The sequence below is a fragment of the Leucoraja erinacea genome, chromosome 6 (genome assembly GCF_028641065.1).
Source record: "Leucoraja erinacea ecotype New England chromosome 6, Leri_hhj_1, whole genome shotgun sequence".
Taxonomy (NCBI): Eukaryota; Metazoa; Chordata; class Chondrichthyes; order Rajiformes; family Rajidae; genus Leucoraja; species Leucoraja erinaceus.
Window position 1 is genome coordinate 86,996,631 of NC_073382.1, and position 21,928 is coordinate 87,018,558.

The 21,928-nt window shown below is 44.7% G+C and overlaps 1 protein-coding gene across 3 annotated transcripts in view; it reads right to left on the reverse strand.

Annotated features, from left to right (window-relative positions):
* The window catches only part of uvrag (UV radiation resistance associated gene), a 314,525-nt gene that overhangs the window by 22,129 nt on the left and 270,468 nt on the right, over positions 1-21,928 (reverse strand). The window contains exon 14 of one of the 3 annotated variants that reach the window (XM_055637546.1): positions 18,094-19,816. The exons of the other annotated variants lie outside the window; for them this stretch is intronic. Within the exon in view, the coding sequence (XP_055493521.1) occupies positions 19,625-19,816 (192 nt within the window). The 3' untranslated portion in view covers positions 18,094-19,624. Of the gene's footprint in view, positions 1-18,093; positions 19,817-21,928 lie in introns of those variants that run through there. 3 annotated transcript variants of the gene reach the window in all.

Consider the following 21,928-nt stretch of genomic DNA (forward strand, 5'->3'; position numbering starts at 1 on the left):
AAGACACACATGCTTGTGGGTTCATTGGATTCGGTAAGAATTGTAAAAAAGATTGTTCCCTGGCGTGTAGGAGTGTGTTATATACTGGGATTGCTGGTCGGCGTGGACTCGGTGGGCCAAAGGGCCAGTTGCCATGCTGTATCTCTAAACTAAATTATACAAGAGCTGCTGTTTAAAACAGGTTGAATTTTGTAATTCAAATAACTTAAGAAAGTATTTGAGCCCAAGCACAATAAAAAAAATAGCGCAACTTGCACAAGGTATATAAATCTAAGTAGAAACTGAACCAGAAGGGAACACTTGTCCACATTTTTTTTCCGGGCCTCGGTTTGTACTTATGGTAGCTTGATTTAATTTTGGATTCCAATTACTCAGTTCAATTTTTCCTTTCTGCCAGTGCCCGTGTGTGCTCATTTTCCATCTCCAATATCCAACGGCTGGTTGCCGGCTAACCAAAACAAGCTTGGTGATTGATGACGAAAATTGAAGGCAGGCCCATCCTTTACGTGCTCTTCAGCCCGACCCCGACTTTGGTGGGTAGTCATCACTCCTCTGGAGCGAGACAGTTCCTCGACTGCTCTTGGGGCAGCTGAAGGCCCCAGTGGGGCGGGGAGGTGATGAATTACTGTTGCACAGCCATGGGGTGCAAGGCACATCAAGATATTTATTGAAGAGATGAATGAAGCGCATTCACTGACGGCTCGCTCTGCAAAAGCAGCAATGTGCCAGTGCTTTGATAACGACACGATGTACGATGGGGGCAAATTAATTATGTTCCACTCTTCATTGCAAAATGTAAGTTGTGAGAATGGTGGGATTTTGTTTCCTCTAATTAACCCACTGCCCTTCTTTCCACAGCCCCATGGCGTGGTGGGAAGAAGGGTAGATTCTCATATTTCAAAACTTTTGCATTACATAGAACGGTACAGCACAGGAACAGACCCTCCAGCCCACAGTGGCTGTGTTGAACGTTAAACTCTGCCTGCCTGCCTGCACGTGATCCATGTCCCAGTAGTCTCTGCACATGTCCCAGTAGTCTCTGCACATCCATGGGTCTACCTAAAAGACTCTTAACGCCACAAACGTATCTACCTCCACCACCCCTGGTAGTGCATTCCATCTTTAAACTCCGCCACTCTCACTTTAAAGCTATTAAGCACTTCCAAATGTTGCAATCCCTCTAATTCCATCCAGTCCTAAAACCTCATGAGAACCCGATGTTGGGGGAGTCCAGAACCTGGGGCCACAGTTTAAGAATTAGGGGTAAGCCATTTAGAACAGAGATGTTGCGGATATGTGGAATTCTCTGCCTCAGAGGGCATTGGAGGCCAATTCTCTGGATGCTTTCAAGAGACAGTTAGATAGAGCTCTTAAGGATAGCGGAGTCAGGGGATATGGGGAGAATGCAGGAACGGGGTACTGATCATGGATGATCAGCCATGCTCATTTTGAATGGCGGTGCTGGCTCGAAGGGCCGGATGGCCTACTCGTGCACCTATAGTCTATTAACTCTGCCAACTCTTGCCTCTCACACATCGACGATTTTCACTGCAACACGCTTGTGCTTTCAGTTCACAATTTGTGTTCCCCTGCCTGTGGCCAGCGAGGAGAACAAGCAGAGGAACACTACGACCAAATGCTAAGAGGGACCTGCAACTGAATGGCCAGTAATGTATAAAGGAGATACTTTCATTAGTCAGGGCTTGTTTCTACTTTTGCTAACGGGTGAAGCAGGAATAGACAATATGGCATTGGAAGAGAGCAAGACTCTGTTTTGCTCTTGAAAAGGTAGAACCACGGTCTCTCTCTTGCTCAGAAAGCTCCGTTTCCTGCTCTCCACTCTTCTATGTTTCAGGAAGCCTACAGGCATCTCAAAGCACCAAGGAGTTGCCACCAACATTCCTCCTGTGGGATAGTGAACCAACTCCAACATCCTTTGGAAACGCAAGGCTGTTGGAATTTTGAGCAAAGCATAAACTGCTGGAGTAACACAGTGCGCCAAGCAACATCTGTTGAGGGAATGGACAGACAATGTTTCAGATCAGAAGCGTCAGATTTAAAAAATGCAATGGCTGCAATGAGATAGGTTGGGAGGACCCGTCCAGTAGTCTAATAACAGAGCGGAAAAAACTATTCCCTAAGGAAGGTCCCGATCCGAAACATCACCCATCCTTTTTTCTCCAGACGTGCTGCCTGACCAGCTGAGTTACTCCAGCACTTTTCCTGAATCTGGTGGTATGTGCTTTCAAGCTTTTTTATCTTGTTCTGGACAGGAGAGGAGGGAAAGGAGGGAAAGGAGAGGAGGGAGAGGAGGGAAAGACCCGGGTGTAAATGGTGATACAGGGAACCTCGGACAATGGTTTGCAAACAATACACTAAACACTGGAGGAACTTAGCCAGTCAGACAGCTCTGGAGAACATGGATTGGTGATGTTTCGGGTCGGGACCCTACATAGAAAAACATGGCAAAATAGGTGCAGGGATAGGCCATTCAGTCCTTCGAGCCAGCACCTCCATTCAATATGATCATGGCTAATTATCTAAAATCAGTACCCCGTTCCTGCTTTCTTCCCATATCCCTTGATTCCATTCGCCCTAAGAGATAAATCTGAGTTCTGTGGCAGAGAATTCCACAGATTCACAATTCTCTGGGTGAAAAAGTTTTTCTCATCTCAGTCCTAAATGGCCGACCCCTTATTCTTAAACTGTGACCCCTGGTTCTGGACTCCCCCAACATGGGGAACATTTTTCCTGCATCTAACCTGTACAATCCTTTACGAATTTTATTTCTCTCTGTAAGATCTCCTCTCATCCTAAATTACAGTGAATACAAGCCTAAAAGCCCATTCTTGGTTTCTACTTGACTGTTGGCTGCTTTCTCGAAACAATGTGAAGCATAGATGGAGTTGAGGGTGGTGGTTTGCGAGATGGACTGGAATACATCTTTTGGTGTGCTGGCCTTTATAAATCAGAGCATTGAGTATAGAAGTTGGGATGTAATGTTAAAATTGTACAAGGCATTGGTGAGGCCAATTCTGGAGTATGGTGTACAATTTTGGTCGCCAAATTATAGGAAGGATGTCAACAAAATATAGAGAGTACAGAGGAGATTTACTAGAATGTTGCCTGGGTTTCAGCAACTAAGTTGCAGAGAAAGGTTGAACAAGTTAGGTCTTTATTCTTTGGAGCGCAGAAGGTTAAGGGGGGACTTGATAGAGGTCTTTAAAATGATGAGAGGGATAGACAGAGTTGACGTGGATAAGCTTTTCCCACTGAGAGTTGGGATGATTCAAACAAGAGGACATGACCTGAGAAATAAGGGACAAGTTTAGGGGAAACATGAGGGGGAACTTATTTACTTAGAGAGTGGTAGCTGTTTGGAATGAGCTTCCAGTGGAGGAGGTGGAGGCAGGTTCGATTTTATCATTTAAAAATAAATTGGATAGTCATATGGGCGGGAAAGGAATGGAGGGTTTTGGTCTGAATGCAGCTAGATGGGACTAGGGGAGAATAAGTGTTCGGCACGGACTAGAAGGGCCGAGGTGGCCTGTTTCCGTGCTGTAATTGTTATATGGTTATATGGTTAACTCTGCGATTTTTAAAGTCCAAGTTAAGATTATTTACGAAAAAATAATATTCAAGCGGAAGATCAAATGGCCATGCACAACTAACTGATCATGTTGTGACAAGCTCCTTAAGAGTGTTTATAGTGTTGTCAGCTGTCCACAGCTGGCTGCTGAACAAGGTGCTACAGGTTCACAAGGGAAATGTATGCCCAGTTTGAAAGCTATAATAAAATTGTAAATTACACACATATATACACACACACACACACACACACAAAGAAGGCAACCAAATTGTCATTACAATTAACAGTATGATGCAGCCTTGCTACACGGAAACGATGACAATCCATTGAAGGGCAGACGAACAAGAGGTAGTTGATCTCATATCTGAAGCATTTATTCCATCCACGGTACGAGAATTAAGGGACCCTATATTCTGTGGAATGAATGTAATACTTTTATTTATGGAGTGCACAGGAGCGACACTGTGGTCGAGTGGTATAGTTGCTGCCTTACAGCGTCAGAGACCCGGGTTTAATCCTGACTCCAGGTGCTGTATGTGCGGAGATTTTTTTGGTTTTGTTTTTTTAGTTTAAATTAGTTTATTTCACATGTATGGAGGTACCGTGAAAAGCTTTTGTTGCGTGCTAAGCAGTCAGCAGAATGGCAATACATGATTACAATCGAGCTGTCTACAGTGTGCAGATACATGATAAAGGGAATAACGTTCTTAAGTTTGAATGTTGGCACTGTGACCACGTGGGTTTTCTCCATGTGCCTCGGTTTCCTCCCACACTCCAAAGACGTACAGGTTTGTAATCGGCTTTGGTAAAAAATTGTAAATTGATCCTAGTGTGTCGGATAGTATTAACGTACGGGGTGATTGGACTCAGTGGATCGAATGGCCTGTTTCTGTGCTGTCTCTCTCTCTCTCTCTCTCTCTGAAGCCTAAAGTCTAAAGAGTGTACAACTGCATTGAAATGCTTCATGCAATGAATTAGTCTTGGGAATGCATTGAACGTTAGGCAAATATGTTGTTGCTGTTTGCAATTTCTTACAAGTTGCCAGGAGATGAGTGAATGATTTCTTTTTAGAACAGAATTCCCTACGGCAGGAATATGGTGAACATAACTTTGCAAAGTTTGTGCTTATGGAATCTTTAATAACCATCGACTGAAGTAAAAGCAAACTGAATCTCAACCACAGAAAGATACTTTCATAAATACAGTAGTACTCTTTCCATCACCACACCAGTCCAGGGAATGTTTAGTTTAGAGATACAGCGCGGGCCCACCAAAACCACAACGACCAGCGATCTCTGCATATTAAGACTTCCCTACACACACTAGATACAATTTTACACACACCAAGCCAAGTAACGTACAAACCTGTACGTCTTTGGTGTGTGGGAGAAAAAAAACGAAGATCTCAGAGAAAACCCACGCAGGTCACAGGGAGAACGTGCAAACTCCATACAGACAGTACCAATAGTCAGGACGGAACCCGGGATGCTGGCCCTGTAGCTCTACCGCTGTACCACCCATGTACTCAAATAGAGTTCTGGAATTGGAATACAGTGTCTCATTCAGAAAATCTGAACATGTTACAATAGGTAGAGATCTCACATTATAGACGAAATACAACATAGATTTGTATCCACAACACCAACATTTTAAATATACAAAACATGAGATAAAAGCAAGGACACAAGGAACTGCAGATGCTGTAAACTTCAGTTAAATAAAAATGCTGGAGTAAATGAGTGGGTCAGGCAGCATCTCTGGAAAACATGGACATGTAAATCTAAATCTAAATAATTCAGTGCATTCCTGTCCAATCACCGATGATGGATTCTGATATCTACTCAACAATTGAGGACTGTGGTCTACCGCTTTCTCAATTCCTCATCAACTAATGGGTTTCCATTTTCCAATCAAAGCATAACAAGAGGATGAGAACACATGGCTCCAGAAATAAGGTTGAACCAATGTCATCTCCATCAGAGGCTGCCGAGGTTACACCGCCTATAAAGGTCAGTTCCTAGTGTTTAAGAGGGAACTGCAGATGCTGGAGAATCGAAGGTTACACAAAAAAGCTGGAGAAACTCAGCCGGTGCAGCAGCATCTATGGAGCGAATGAAATAGGCAACGTTTCGGGCCGAAACCCTTCTTCAGTCTGAAGAAGGGTTTCGGCCCGAAACGTTGCCTATTTCATTCGCTCCATAGATGCTGCTGCACCCGCTGAGTTTCTCCAGCTTTTTTGTGTAACCCAAGGTCAGTTCCTATCTCTGCTTCAGCAATCTGTGGTGGAACATCCATGTTTTTGTTGTCATTCCTATTCCTTTGCAATCTCCCATTGTCTACCCTTCATAGCCTTCAACAGCCTATCCTACAATACACAGGAAGCCAGTTCTTCATACGTCATAGGAGCAGAATTAGGCTATTTGGCCCATTGAGTCTACTCCGCCATTCAATCGTGACTAATCTATCTTTCCTCTCAACCCATTCTCCTGCCTTCTCACCATAACCCTCGACATCCTTGGCAGTCAAGAATCTGTCCATCTCTGCTTAAAAATATACAATGTCGACAAACACAAAATGCTGGAGTAACTCCGGGGGAAAAAAGCAATAGGCATTGTTTCGGGTAGAGACCCTTCTTCTGAATTGTCCAATTTTCGGTAACTAACCGACATTTCCATCTTTTTTTCCCCTCTTTCTTCCATGTGCCCATGTGCCCAACCTGAATGTCCACCCATATCTCCCTTTGCCCTCTCCTCCCATCCCCTTCCACCTATATCTCCTCATCTGGTTTCACATTTCACACCTTTTATCTCCTATCTGACTTTCTTGTCATTTTATCTCTGGCTTTTGCCCAACCATCCGCCAAGAAAACAAAACGCTCACCTGTTTCACTTGCCATGCTCTCTTCCAATTTTATTTTCACCTGCCCTCCCTCAAATCCAATCAATCTGAAGAAGGGTCCCGACCAGAATCGCAGCCTATCCATGTTCTACAGAGAGAGGCTGCCTGACCATGTTCTACAGAGTTACTCCAGCACTCCGCGTCTATTTTGTAAACCAGCATGGGCAGTTCCTTGTGTCTACAGTTTTCATACTAACGTGCCATTGTTTGCTAACTTACAATGGTACCTTGCACACCAATATTTCACACTGGCACTGAAATCTCTCCATGACCTTGTCTCTCCTCTGCTTCACAGAACTGTGGAGCACAGCAACAGGCCCTTCGGCCCATAATGTCTGTGCCGAACATCAGATCAGTGAGTTTCAGCTGTCTACACGTGATCCATATCCCTCAATTGTTTGCCTATGCATGTGCCACAAATGACAGTGGAGGCCAAATCAATGGGTATTTTTAAGGCAGAGATAGACAAATTCTTGATTGGTGTGGGTGTCAGGGAATATGGGGCAAAGGCAGGAGAATGGAGTTGAGAGGGAAAGATAGATTAACCACGATTGAATGGCAGAGTAGACTTGTTATGCCAAATTCTGCTACGAGAACTTGTTTTTCCTCAATTCTCTGCATATCCTGTTATCAGGCAACTGAACCATCCACCACAACTAGCCAGCAGTCCTACCTCATTGGAGACCCTCAGACTATCTTAGATTGGACTTTACTGGTTTTATCTTGCACTAAACGTTATTCCCTTGATCATATGTCTGTACACTGTGGATGGCTCGATTGTCATCATGTATTGTCTTTCTGCTGACTGGTTAGCATGCAACAAAAACTTCTCGCTGTACCTCGGTACACGGGACAATAAACTAAAAACTAGCCATCTCTGCAATTCCATGCACATCTTTCATATTTCCACCAGCTGAACAATGCTCAGATGTCTGCATTTTTCGAACTCGATTATCTTTCATAACAGCTGTACCTATTGGCTGCCCTATCTCCAGCTAACAAGCTAAGTTTCATCACTAAATTCTTCCACCTCTCACCTCCTCGCTCCAGCTTTAACATCAATATCTTTGACCGAGTCACCAGTCGCAGACGTTCTTTGATTTTTGCCATTTGTATCTGATTTCAAGATGCTTCGCCATTCAAAATGTGTTTAAACAGTTGCTGATGCTCCTTAAGTTGCTAAAACCAGTTGTGATCTTATCGTACAGCAAGGTGAGCACTGTGAGACCTTTTCAAGTCTATTAGCATATTAAGAGGGAGTGCTCAGAATCCCATCAGTCATACAGCATCAACAAGACAAGTGTAAATTAGATAACGCAATTAAATGCTAACTATAATCTACATAGAGATAATTTTTGTGTTCTAATTTTCATTGCCAAGAATTAATTTGTTTTAGAGATACAGCATGGAAACAGGCTCTTTGGCCCTCTCATTCCAAGCCAACCATCGATTACCTGTTCACACAAGTTCAATTTTCTCATCCACTTCTTGCACACTAGGGGCTATTTCACAAAGGCCAATTAACTTACAAACCCTTGTGCAGGAAGGAACTGAAAACGCTGGTTTAAATCAAAGATAGACACAAAATGCTGGAGTACCTCAGCGGGACAGGCAGCATCTCTGAATAGAAGGAATGGGTGATGTTTAAGGTCCTTCATCAGACGGAGTCAGGGGAGAGGGAGATACAGAGATAAGGACGTGTCGTTTTGTGTACAGACGTGTAAGGTGTGAAAACGAGACAAAGGGGATGAGGTCAAGGACGTGGCTGCAGGAGGATCGGGACTGGGAATTGAATGTTCAGGGTTATACGTCCGATAGAAAGAACAGGCAGGTGGGCAGAGGAGGTGGGGTAGCTCTGTTGGTGAAGGATGAAATTCAGTCCCTTGCGTGGTGTGACAGGGACTGACGATATAGAGTCGCTGTGGATAGAATTGTGGAATTGTAAAGGTAAGAAGACACTAATGGGAGTTATCTACAGGCCCCCAAACAGTAGCCTGGATATAGGGTGCAAGTTGCAGCACGAGTTAAAATTGACATGTAACAAAGGTAATGCCACTGTCGTTATGGGAGATTTCAATATGCAAGCAGACAGAAAATCAGGTTTGTTCTGGACCCCAAGAAAGAGAGTTTGTAGAGTGCGTCCGAGATGGATTCTATGAGCAGCTTGTACTGGAACCTACTAGAAAGAAGGCAATTCTGGATTTAGTGTTGTCTAATGAACCAGATTTAATAAGGGAACTCAAGGTAAAGGAACCGCTAGGAGGTAGTGACCATAATATGATACGTTTTAGTCTGCAATTTAAGAGGGAGAACGCTAACTCAGAAGTGTCAGTGAAGCAGTTGCCCAAAGGGGACTATGAAGGCATGAGAGAGGAGCTGGCCAAGGTCGACTGGAAAAAGATTCTGCATGAATGACGTGATGGCAGGAATTTTGGGCCCGGAAAAGGGGATCATTTCATTCCAAGCTGGGGGGCAGTGTTAGCTGTGAGGAGGAGCTAGGGCTGCAGGGTGACTTGGATAAGGTTTGGCAGATGCAGTATAATGTGGAAAATGTGATTCTAGCATCTAAAATGGCCGATTGGGAACAGGGGCAATGCAGCAGGAATGGGTGTCTGGGCATTGAAGGTAATGCCGGAAGCAGGCAGTAAAGAAAGCGAATGGTATGTTAGCTTTCATTGCAAAAGGATTTGAGTATAGGAGCAGAGAAGTTCTACTGCAGTTGTACATGGTCTTGGTGAGACCAAACCGGGAGTATTGCGTACAGTTTGGTCTCCAAATCTGAGGAAAGACATTATTGCCATAGAGGGAGTGCAGAGACGGTCACCAGAAGTGGCAACCATGACTGGATAGACTTGGTTTATACTCTCTAGAATTTAGAAGATTGAGAGGGAAGTTAAGGGGTTGGACAGGCTAGATGCAGGAAGAGAGGGAAGTCCAGGACAAGGGGTCAATAAAACTATGCCACAAAAGCCAAAATGTGTATAACATAGCAGGAAGAAAGATTCTAAGGGGAGTAAGTGGCAACCATGGCTGACAGGGGAAGTTAGAGATGGAATAAAACTAAAAGAAAATGTGTATAACATAGCAAAGAGTAGCCGGAAGCCAGAGGATTGGGAAACTTTCATAGTTCAACAGAAGGTAACAGAAAGGGCAATACAGGCTGAAAAGATGAAGTACAAGGGTAAGCTGGCCAAGAATATAACAAAGGATAGTAAAAGCTTCTTTAGGTATGTTAAGAGAAAAAGATTAGTAAAGACAAATGTGGGTCCCTTGAAGGCAGAAACAGGTGAAATTATTATGGGCAACAAGGGAAATGGCAGAAGAGTTGAACAGGTACTTTGGTTCTGTCTTCACTAAGGAAGACCCAAACAATCTCCCAGATGTATGAGAGGACAGAGGATCTCAGGAGACAGAGGAACTGAAAGAAATTTGCATTAGGCGAGGAATAGTATTGGGTAGACTGATGGGACTGAAGGCTGATAAATCCCCAGGGCCTGATGGTCTGCATCAAGGAGGTGGCTCCAGAAATCGTGGATGCATTGGTGATTATTTTCCAATGTTCTATAGATTCAGGATCAGTTCCTGTGGATTGGAGGGTAGCTAATGTTATCCCACTTTTCAAGAAAGGAGCGAGAGAGAAAACAGGGAATGATAGACCAGTTAGCCTGACATCGGTGGTGGGGAAGATGCTGGAGTCAAATAATAACAGCGCATTTGGATAGCAGTAAAAGGATTGGTCCAAGTCAGCATGGATTTATGAAGAGGAAATCTTGCTTGATTAATCTTCTGGAAGTTTTTGAGGATGTGACAAGTAAAATGGATGAAGGAGAGCCAGTGGATTGGATGTGGTGTATCAGGACTTTCAGAAAGCCTTTGATAAGGTCCGACAGGAGATTTAATGGGCAAAATTTGAGCACATGGTTACGGATAGAGAACTGGTTGGCAGACAGGAAACAAAGAGTTGGAATAAACAAGTCCCTGTCAGGATGGCAGGAAGTGGCAAGTGGAGTGCCACAAGGCTCAGTGCTGGGGCTGCAACACTTTACAATATATATTAATGATTTAGATGATGGAATTAAAAGTAACACGAGCAAATCTGCAGCTTACACAAAGCTGGGTGGCAGTGTGAACTGCGAAGAGGATGCTAGGAGGTTGCAAGGTGATTTGGACAGGTTGAGTGAGTGGGCAGATAGATGGCAGATGCAGTATAATGTAGATAAATGTGAGGTTATCCACTTTGGCGGCAAGAGCAAGGAGGCAGATTATTATCTCAATGGTGTCAGATTAGGAAAAAGGGAAGTGCAACGAGACCTGGGTGTCCTTGTGCACCAGTCACTGAAAGTAAATATGCAGGTGCAGCAGGCAGTGAAGAAAACGAATGGCATGTTGGCCTTCATAATGAGAGGATTTGAGTATAGGAATAACGAGGTCCTTCTGCAGTTGGTCACCGCCCCAGTGAGACCACACCTGGAGTATTGTGTGCAGTTTTGGTCTCCTAATTTGAGGAAGGACATCCTTGCTATTGAGGCAGTGCAGCGTGGGTTCACAAGGTTAATTCCTGGGAAGGCAGGACTGTCATATGAGGAAAGGTTGGAAAGACTGGGCTTGTATTCACTAGAATTTAGAAAGATGAGAGGGAATCTTATAGAAACGTATAAAATTATAAAAGGACTGGACAATCTCGATGCAGGAAAAATGTTCCCAATGTTGGGGGGAGTCCAGAACCAGGGGCCACAGTCTAAGAATAAAGGGAGGGCCATTAAAACTGAGACGAGAAAAAACGTTTTCACCCAAAGAGTTGTGAATTTGTGGAATTCTCTGCCACAGAGGGCAATGGAGGCCAAGTCACTGGATGGATTTAAAAGAGAGTTAAATAGAGCTCTAGGGGCTAGTGGAGTCAAGGGATATGGGGAGAAGGCAGGCATGGGTTACTGGTTGTGGATGATCAGCCATGATCACAATGAATGGCGGTGCTGGCTCGAAGAGCCATATGGCCTCCACCTGCACCTATTTTCTATGCTTCTATGAAAATGTAGAGTAGATCATTGTTAACTAGAAGGTAACATCAAAGCAAACAGTGATAGTACCGCATAGACAAAAGTGCTGGAGAAACTCAGCGGGTGCAGCAGCATCTATGGAGCGAAGGAAATAGGCAACGTTTCGGGCCGAAACCCTTCCTCAGAAGAAGGGTCTGGACCCGAAAGGTCACAAATTCCTTCTATCCAGAGATACTGCCTGTCCCGCTGAGCTACTCCAGTATTTTGTGTCTAATTTATAAACCCCCACGTCTTTGGGATGTGGGAGGAAATTGGAACATCCGGACGAACCTCATGTTACATATTATATACATCAACATACACACACATTACATACAAGATTATATATTGTACATCATATAGGATTTTATAATCTCTGTGTAATGGCTCATGACTGATTTGTAAAAGACAAATTATTCAAGGCTACAGTTCGGGATCTCTCTTTGTCCTTTCAGTGAACCGATCTTTGTTTGAATTCTCTCAAGGTAGAAACTTTGTAAAGTTTGCTCCCAGTTACCAGTGCACAGCGATGAGGTAATTTTACAGCTGAGATTTGTAACACTGCGGAAGGGTTCTGTGCTGGGAACGCATATATCAGCTCACCAACATAAGCTGCTTCAAAAACAGCAATGGGAAGGCAAACAAAAAGCCTGTGGAAAGTAATATTTCCAATGGACAGGGATGATACAGTTCATTCAATACTGGCGTTTTGTCTTCAAGCATTAATAGCATCAAGGCATCCATTCCACAATTGAGAAAAGAAATCATAATTCAAAACCTCCGAGATTACGATAGTATTTCACAGCATTTCAAAGAGTGGCTTAAGGTTTTCAAGATTTACTTTCGGGCTGAATGGGAAGGAAGTTGGATTTAATTCCTCTTGTCGGGGGAGTGACTCGTCTCATAAAAGGGAAAACTATGGAGACATTATTTTAAATTACTAAGAAGGACTTTGTTTTACAGAACCCAGTGTGCAAAAAATCTCTTTTTTTAAATCACCAGACAAGGCGACAAAGAATATTGAATACCTAAACAGAGGACAATTAGCAATGATTGCATTCCCTTACAACAAAGAGATGAGAAGTGAGCAATGGTTATAACATTTCTCCCACACAAGAAGAGGGGTGGAGTGCTGGATGCCATTCAAAACAAGATAGAACAAACAACTGTGTGGATTAAAAGCTTTATTCAGGCCCTGGCTATGAATGGTGACATCTGTGGTATATAAAGAGCAATATGTAAGGCACATTCAGATAAAACCAACAAACATGTGTCTATTTTTATACACACGATCCAAGTTGGGCAGGCTCCTAATCTTAACCATTCTTTACAAATTCAGACTTTCTGAATGCCACCTACAAAGACAACTTCTCATCTATTTTATCCTCTCTCACTTCTATCAATGTACCCTCAACCAGTTCAGTTCAGTTTGTTATCACTTGTACCGAGGTACAGTGAAAACCATAAAAAGGCCTAACAGAGGATGTACTTGTGGATTGCTGATTTGATCCGTGTCTGGTTTTGCTGCTGTTCGTGTGCCCATGTCCAGGCAGCTGAGGAAATCTGCCACAGGCAAAGATGGTACAATTCTACACGGCCATCGTAGAGTCTATCCTCAACTTCTCCATCAAGGGCTGGTTTAGCTCAGCCACCAAGCACGACATCCGGAGGCTGCAGCGAATTGTCCGATCAGCTGAGAAGATTATTGGCTGCAACCTTCCCTCCATTGATGAACTGTACACCGCAAGGGCCAGGAAGCGAGCGGGTAAGATCATATCTGACCCCAAACTCTTTGAATCACTTCCCTCTGGAATGCAACTCCGGATTGTCAAAGCCGCCACAGCCAGACATAAAAACAGCTTTTTTTCCACGAGTAGTAGCTCTACTCAATAACCAAAAGTTTTTTTTTACTCCTTTTGCTCTGGTATTTTATTTCATTCACATGTTTAAACTATAATGTTTTATTATTAATGTTTAATGTGTCATTCTTAATTGTTACTGTATGTCGTGTTGTTACTTGCGAGCAGAGCACCAAGGCAAATTCCTTGTATGTGAACATACATGGCCAATAAACGTGTTCATTCATTCAAGAGTACAGGTGGACGAAGAGAAGAGTATAGTGGATGGAACAAGTATGTTCTAGTTCTCTCACAAGGAGAGGGCTAAATTGGAAAGGCATGTTACACCATTATCTTTCCTTAGATTCTCTCAAATTTGTCCAAAGACATCAAACTGAGAAGGCCATGAAGATCCCATGTCTTCCCCTCCAACCAAAAGGAAAATGTAAATGAAGGCTTGAGGAACAAGAAACTAAAAGACACAAAGCGCTGGACTAACTCAGCGGGTCAGACAGCACCTTTGGAGAACATGGATAAGTGATGTTTTGGGTCGGGAACCTTCTTCCGACTCAAAATAGACAATAGACAAGAGACAATAGACAATAGGTGCAGGAGTGGGCCATTTGGCCCTTCGAGCCAGCACCGCCATTCAATGTGATCATGGCTGATCATCCCCAATCAGTACCCCTTTCCTTGCCTTCTCCCCATATCCCCTGACTCCGCTATCTTTAAGAGCCCTATCTAGCTCTCTCTTGAAAGTATCCAGAGAACCGTCTTCCACTGCCCTCTGAGGCAGAGAATTCCACAGACTCACAACTCTCTGTGAGAAAAAATGTTTCCTCGTCTCAGTTCTGAATGGCTTACCCTATATTCTTAAACTGTGGCCCCTGGTTCTGGACTCCCCCAACATCGGGAACATGTTTCCTGCCTCTAGCGTGTCCAAACCCTTAATAATCTTATATGTTTCAATAAGATAACCTCTCATCCTTCTAAACTCCAGAGTGTACAAGCCCAACCGCTCCATTCTCTCAGCACATGACAGTCCCGCCATCCCGGGAATTAACCTAGTAAACCTACGCTGTACTCCCTCAAGAGCAAGAATGTCCTTCCTCAAATTAGGGGACCAAAATTGCATGTCACCTATTCATATTCTCAAGAGACGATGTCGAGTTATTTCAACACTTTGTCTCCTTTTTTAAACCAGTATCTGCAGTTCCTTGTGTCCACAAGATGCCAAAAGGTTTTCATTGGCTGTATCGTCTTGAGCCACTGCTCTTTTAGGCTCAGGATAAATTGCCCATCACTTAGGACTGAAACAAGGAGGAATATCTACACTTCATAGGTTGCAAACCACAGGAATTGTCTTCCCCAGGTATGCAAGCTCAATTATTAACTCGCGGCCTACCATCGGGATTGGCACGGGCGGCCTTTCCTGCCGGAGACCGGCCAGAGCTTCAGCAGCAGCGCTGCACTGGATTCCATCGCTGAGCGGGCGATGCTTTACCGGGGATCGCCGTGTGGAGCTCCGGAATGTTGCGACTGCTGTTTAACACCGTGGAGCTGTGGTTTGCGGAGCTTCCAGCTGCGGGCGACTCTGACTTTAACATCGTGGAGCCCCGGGACCTCTCGCCGGGGGTCGTCAACGTTGAATCTCCGGCCAGCTCGGCCTGTGGACTTTGGGAGCCGCGGTCTCTGGTAGGAAGTGGCTGTTTCGGAAACTTCAAGCCGCTGAGAGTGTTCTCCGTTCTGATGCCGGAGCTCCGATGATCCCGGCGAGAGGCCCTGAAGGCTCCGACCACGGGTGGACAAAGAGGAAGAGGACTTCTCTCTTCCTCTTGATTCCGGTGATTCTGCTGTGTGGGGATGTTCATGTTAAACTCTATCGTGTATTGTGTTCTTTTTATTCGTATGGCTGTATGGTAATTCAAATCTCACTGTACCAATTGGTGCATGTGATAATAAATGTCTCTTGAATTTGAAATTAGGCCATTCGGCCCATCAAGTTTACTCCGCCATTCAGACACAGATATCGCTATCAAAATATGGGGGGGACACCATTTCTTGGCGGCTGCGTGCGCATGCGCACACTCACAGGCGAGGCTTCGGAGGCTCAATCCAGCGCTAAATGCAGCTCAACTCTGCCTGTCTCGCAGGGTTAACCTACAGCCCTGCCTGGACTGACGGGACACCAACGCTGCTTCTCCGAGCTGGCTGTAAACCTGGGCTATATTTCCCGCAAGTTCAGGCAGGGCTGTAGGTTAACCTGCCAGCTTCTCTGCGCTGGCTGTGGGCCTGGTGGGCACAGCTCCCGTTTGACTCCCGACCTCTCTTGCCACCCCCGGGCGTGAGGGGCACTCGGGTGGGGACGGGACAGCGCCAGAGAGCCGGGATCGATCCTGGCTGCGGATGAGGCGCAGGTCTGTGCCATGTCTCCCTCCTCCAATCACCGCGCTCTATCCTCAGTCCCACCCCCCTACTTCCGCCTCTGATCGACTCCTCCCTCCTCCAATGATCGCGCTGAATCATCATGTCCCGCCCCCATCGCCTGGTATGTCGGTCAGACATCTCTCTCGTCCAATCGGCGCCCTCGAGCATCAGTCCCACCCCCACTGTCTCGCGGAAAGAGGAGATTTCACCGAGTTCTAAAATCCGGATTACAAAAAATGGGGGGGGGGGGTAATCGTCCCCCAACTTTTAGAACAGGGGTCCCGTATGACCCCCCCGGGATTTCCGTCCCTGCCGCCATTCAATCACTCTCCCGCTCAACCCCATTCCCCCATAATCCCCGACACCGTACTAATCAAGAATCTTCAATTTCTGCCGTACAAATATCCATTGACGGCCTCCACAGCCGTGAGTGGCAATTAATTCTACAGATTCACCACCCTCTGACTAAAAGAAAGTCCTCCTCACCTCCTTTCTAAAGGTAGGTCTTTTATTCTGAGGCTCTGGCCTCTGGCCCTCGACTCTCCCACTAGTGGAAACATCCTCTCCACATCCAATGTATCCAGGCTTTTCATTAATTGGCCTCTGCAAATTATCCCCCGCGTATGTAGGGAGTGGATGACAAAGTGGGATAACATAGAACAAGCGGGACGGCCGATATCAACTCGGTGGGCCGAAGGACGTGTTTCCAAGCGGTATCTTGCAATGATTTAATGACTATAATTTAGGAGTCTAGATTCACAGACACAGGATAAGGGGATCAGTTCGGAATATGTGCGACAATGAAGCAGTCCTATTAAATGGTTGGAAGGAACCACAGGGACTTATAGGAGTGTCCACAGGGAGGTAATACTGAAAACTTTGCCTTTCAAAACTCGAATGTTAAACCAAGTGTAAAGCTCAACACAATTGGGCTTCAAACCCATTTGATTAGTTTACTCATTTATGTCATTGATTTGGGAAGACAAAGAAGGTAGATTTTAAAATCTTTGGCAATGTTAAATCGTTATCTTTAAGTATGCTATTTTTTTTCATTGTTTGGAAAAAAAGTAAAATTCTGCCAAATTCATGGAAGGAAAAACATTTGGAGGATCCATCAATCTAAGAAACATCTGTCCAACGTAGTCTCCTTATCTTCCTCTCATTTTGGGCTGCTCTTATAGGTTTGGTTGCGGCAACACCAGGGATATGTGAAAAGCAGAAACAAGGAGCCAGGGTTTGGGCGGATACCATCAGGAGTCAGTTCCATGGCATCCCTGAAGCTCAACAAATGATGAGATCAGCCCTCTGCCCGAGTCACAACCACATAGAAATATTAGAACATTGAACAACACAGCACAGCAACAGGCCCATCGGCCCACAATGTCTGTGCTGTACACAGTGCCATGAAACACATCTCTTCTGCCCGCACATATCCACGTGTCTAGCTAAAACAACACACAAAGTGATGAGGAAACTCAGCCGGTCGGGCAACATCTCTGGAGAACATGGAAAGGTGACGTTTCAGGCATGGCCCTGACCCGAAACATCACATAGACACATTCTTCAGGGATGCTGCCTGACCTGCTGAGTTACTCTGGCACTCTGTATCTAAATTTACTAGAGATTGATTTCCACCAGTAAGGGTATTAAAATAAATGGGTTATGGGCAAGAGAATGGAGTTGAGTTACAGATTAGCTGTGCTGCAAATTCTTGCAATTGGTGATGCTGGCAAGGTTGCTCCAGTAACCACAAGGGTTGAATGCCGTTGCATTTCGACATAATATATGATTTGCGTGTTGTCCGAGTCTATGTACCTGTGATGCTCCTGCAAGATTTGCAGCAAAACTATATGGGGCACAGCTGGGAGATCTGCTGCCTCAAACCGCCAGAGACAAAAGGATCAAACTTGACCTCGGATGCTGTCTGCGTGGAGTTTGCATGCTCTCCCTGCGATCGGGGCTGTTTCCTCCCATACCCATGGGTTAACATATGATGAGCGTTTGTCGGCACTGCGCCTGTACTCGCTGGAGTTTAGAAGGATGAAGGGGGGACTTCATTGAAACGTACAGAATAGTGAAAGGCTTGGATAGAGTGGATGTGGGGAGGATGGTTCATATAGTGGGAGAGCCTAGGACTAGAGGTCACAGCCTCAGAATTAAAGGACGTTTCTTTAGTAACATGAGGAGCAGGAATTTCTTTCGTCAGAAGGTGGTGTATCTGTGGAATTCTTTGCCACAGAAGGCTGTGGAGGCCAAGTCAATGGATATTTTTAAGGCAGAGATAGATAGATTCTTGATTAGTATGAGGGTCAGGGGCTATGGGGAGAAAGCAGGAGAATGGGGTAAGGAGGGAGCGATAGATCAGCCATGATGGGCCGAATGGCCTAATTCTGCTCTTATGACTTACGACCTTAACCCAGATGTGCTGGTTGTAGGTTAATTGGCCTATAATTAAAACATTGCCCTTGATGTATAACCAGAGGGTGAGAAAGTGGGATAACATAGAACTAATCTGATCAAGTGATCAAGTTAAAAGAGAAGGAACTGCAGATGCTCGAAAATCGAAGGTACACAAAAATGTTGGAGAAACTCAGTGGGTGCAGCAGCATATATGGAGCGAAGGAAATAGGCAACGTTTCGGGCCGAAACCCTTCTTCAGATCAAGTGATCGATGGTTGGGGCAGACTTGTGTAGAGGAGGGTGGTGCGTACGTGGGACGAGCTGTCAGATGAAGTAGTTGAGACAAGTTGAAGTAGGCAATGGCAAGATTTAAAAGACATTTGGACAGGTACAATTATAGCACAGGTTTGAGGGATATGGGTCAAACGCGGGCAGGTGTGACTCATGTAAATGGGGCATCTTGGTCGGCATGGGCAAGTTGGGTCAGCATGGGCAAGTTGGGCCGAAGGGCCTGTTTCCGCTGTATGACCATGACTACTTTCCATGCTGTATCTCTAGCCCTTTGAACCTGCACCTCACTGCACTTGAATATATGACAATAAACTTGACTCAACTCAGAGATTCCTTCAATGTGCAATTCTAAATTCTAAATTTTTTAAACAGCCAAATTAATATTGCTCCAATGTCACATAAGAGTCGCAGTATCAGAAAATGGATAATTTGACCATTTCTTCTGAGAACAAGATTAACACATATGTAGGCTGCGCACATAAAAGGAAATAAAAGAACATGATACAAGGCCATCACTCTTTTGTTTAGTTTCGAGATACAGAGCAGACCAACAAGTCTGCGCCTACCAGCGGTCCCGGAATACTAGCACTATCTTACGCGCTGGGGCCAATTTACAATTTCTTACTGAAGCTAATTAATCTACAAACCTGCACGTCTTTGGAATGTGGTAGGAGACCAGAGCACCTGGGGAAAACCCGGATCTTCACGGAGAAAACGTACAAACTCCAAACAGACAGCACCTGTAGTAAGGATCAAAACTGGGTCTCTGGCGCGGAAAGGTAGTAACTCCACCGCTGCGCCATCGTGCTGCCCGTTTTGACGTTTGCTTGGAGGCTACAAAGTCTTGAAGCTGTACAATAGGATAGCTTTATAGTCAGTGTATCCACGTTTGTACTGCTCATTCTTTTAACTTTGATAATGTACAAAACATTCAACCTCATTGTTATTTTTAAAAATATAATTATTGGCCTTTTCATTCCTTTATATTCAATTCAAGAGTGCAATGAAGATATCAGTCTATTTTATATTTTATTCCCTCTCTGGCATGTCACTCAAAGCTTGCACGGGCTGCAGTATTACAGATGTTTTCCTGAAATAAGATATCTTGGTTTTTATAGAGCACATTTGCACAGGAATCACACCCCTTAAAAACGTCCTAACATTTTGCAAGCAGAATGAATATTTTTGAACTCTATCCATGGTCTCGGAAGCAAATAGATCAAGCATTTCCCACAGAACAAGTATGAGCAAATAGCAAAGAAATGAATGTCCTGGTGACTGTCTTGCTTATTACAACTGAGTGTGAAATGCAAGATGACCAACACGTCAGGCAGCATCTGTGGAAAGAGAAACAGAGTTACCATTACAAGTTGGGGATCTTTGGTCAGAACGGTGCAAGAGGGAACTGCAGATGCTGGTTTACACCAAAGATAGACACAAAAAGCTGGAGTAACTCAGAGGGACATGCAGCATCTCTGGAGAGAAAGAAGAGACTTGACTAGTTCTGCCCACTTGATAAAATACTCCTAGGATTTTTACATCAGTACAACATGCCCTCCTGATCAAAACATGCAAAGGCAAGTTTTTTTTAAGCAGGGGTGGCAAGTGCCTTGAACGTGCTGCCGGGTGTGGTGATGGAGGCAGATAAGATGTTGGTGTGAAAGACACTTTTGGATCGGCATATGGATAAGCTCCAGAACTGTACCACTATGCCAATATATGTTACATGTAGCGAGGTAGACATAGAAACATAGAAATTAGGTGCAGGAGTAGGCCATTCGGCCCTTCGAGCCTGCACCGCCATTCAATATGATCATGGCTGATCATCCAACTCAGTATCCCGTACCTGCCTTCTCTCCATACCCCTTGATCCCCTTAGCCACAAGGGCCACATCTTGAACCCTATGTAATATAGGGTATGAACTGGCCTCAACTACCCTCTGTGGCAGAGAGTTCCAGAGATTCACCACTCTCAGCGTGAAAAAAGTTCTTCTCATCTCGGTTTTAAAGGATTTCCCCTTTACCTTACAGAGCTGTGACCCCTTGTCCTGGACTTCCCTAACATCGGGAACAATCTTCCTGCATCTAGCCTGTCCAACCCCTTAAGAATTTTGTAAGTTTCTATAAGATCCCCTCTAAATCTTCTAAAATTCTAGAGAGTATAAACCAAGTCTATCTAGTCTTTCTTCATAAGACAGTCCTGACATCCCAGGAATCAGTCTGGTGAACCGTCTCTGCACTCCCTCTATGGCAATAATGTCCTTCCTCAGATTTGGAGACCAAAACTGTACGCAATACTCCAGGTGTGGTCTCACCAAGACCCTGTACAACTGCAGTAGAACCTCTCTGTCCTATACTCAAATCCTTTTGCAATGAAAGCTAACATACACATTCGCTTTCTTTACTGCCTGCTGCACCTGCATGCCTACCTTCAATGACTGGTGTACCATGACACCCAAGTCTCGCTGCATCTCCCCCTTTCCCAATCGGCCACCATTTAGATAATAGTCTGCTTTCCCGTTTTTGCCACCAAAATGGATAACCTCACAGTTATCCACATTATACTGCATCTGCCAAAAATTTGCCCACTCACCCAGCCTATCAAGTCAGGTGCCCTAGCATCCTCCTCACAGCTGCACACTGCCCCCCAGCTTGTGTTCCGCAAACTCATATTGCCTTCAATTCCCTCATCCAGATCATTAATATATATTGTAAATAGCTGGGGTCCCAGTACTGAGCCTTGGGGTACCCCACTAGTCACTGCCTGCCATTGTGAACAGGACCCGTTTACTCCTACTCTTTGCTTCCTGTTTGCCAGCCAGTTCTCTATCCACATCAATACTGAACCCCCAGATGTGACGCTGTTGATAGTTTTGGTTGGTCTTTAAGGTTCATTCCACTTAGTCGAAAGCTTGCTCCTGAGGTGAGGTGTAAATGAGAAAAGTTTGAATAATCAGACTTATTTCAAGACCTTGCAAATCTTGAACAGTATGAACCAAGGGTATGGGCGGCACAGAGACGCAGTAGTTGAGTCGCAGCGTTACAGCGCATAACGCACCAGAGACCCAGATATGATCCCGACTACGGTACAGAGTTTGTACGTTCTCCCCGAGATGTTCGCTTTCCTCCCACTCTATAAAGACGTACATGTTTGTAGGTAACATGGCTTGGTATAAATTGTCCCTAGTGTGCGTTGGGTAGTGTTAATGTGCGGGGGGTCGCTGGTGGGCCAAAGGGCCTGTTTCCGCACTGTATCTCTAAACTAAAGTAAAAAGCTGGTTCTGCAACGAGTAACTTGTGTAATTTCAGTACATTGCTCATTCAACAAATATGCACATGGATCTTTCTCCACTGTCATGAAACCAAACTTGAATCAAGAAGCACTATTCACTAAGTACATAAGCAGAGACACTTCACAGCCGAGTGAATGATGTTTGGTTTAAGATGAA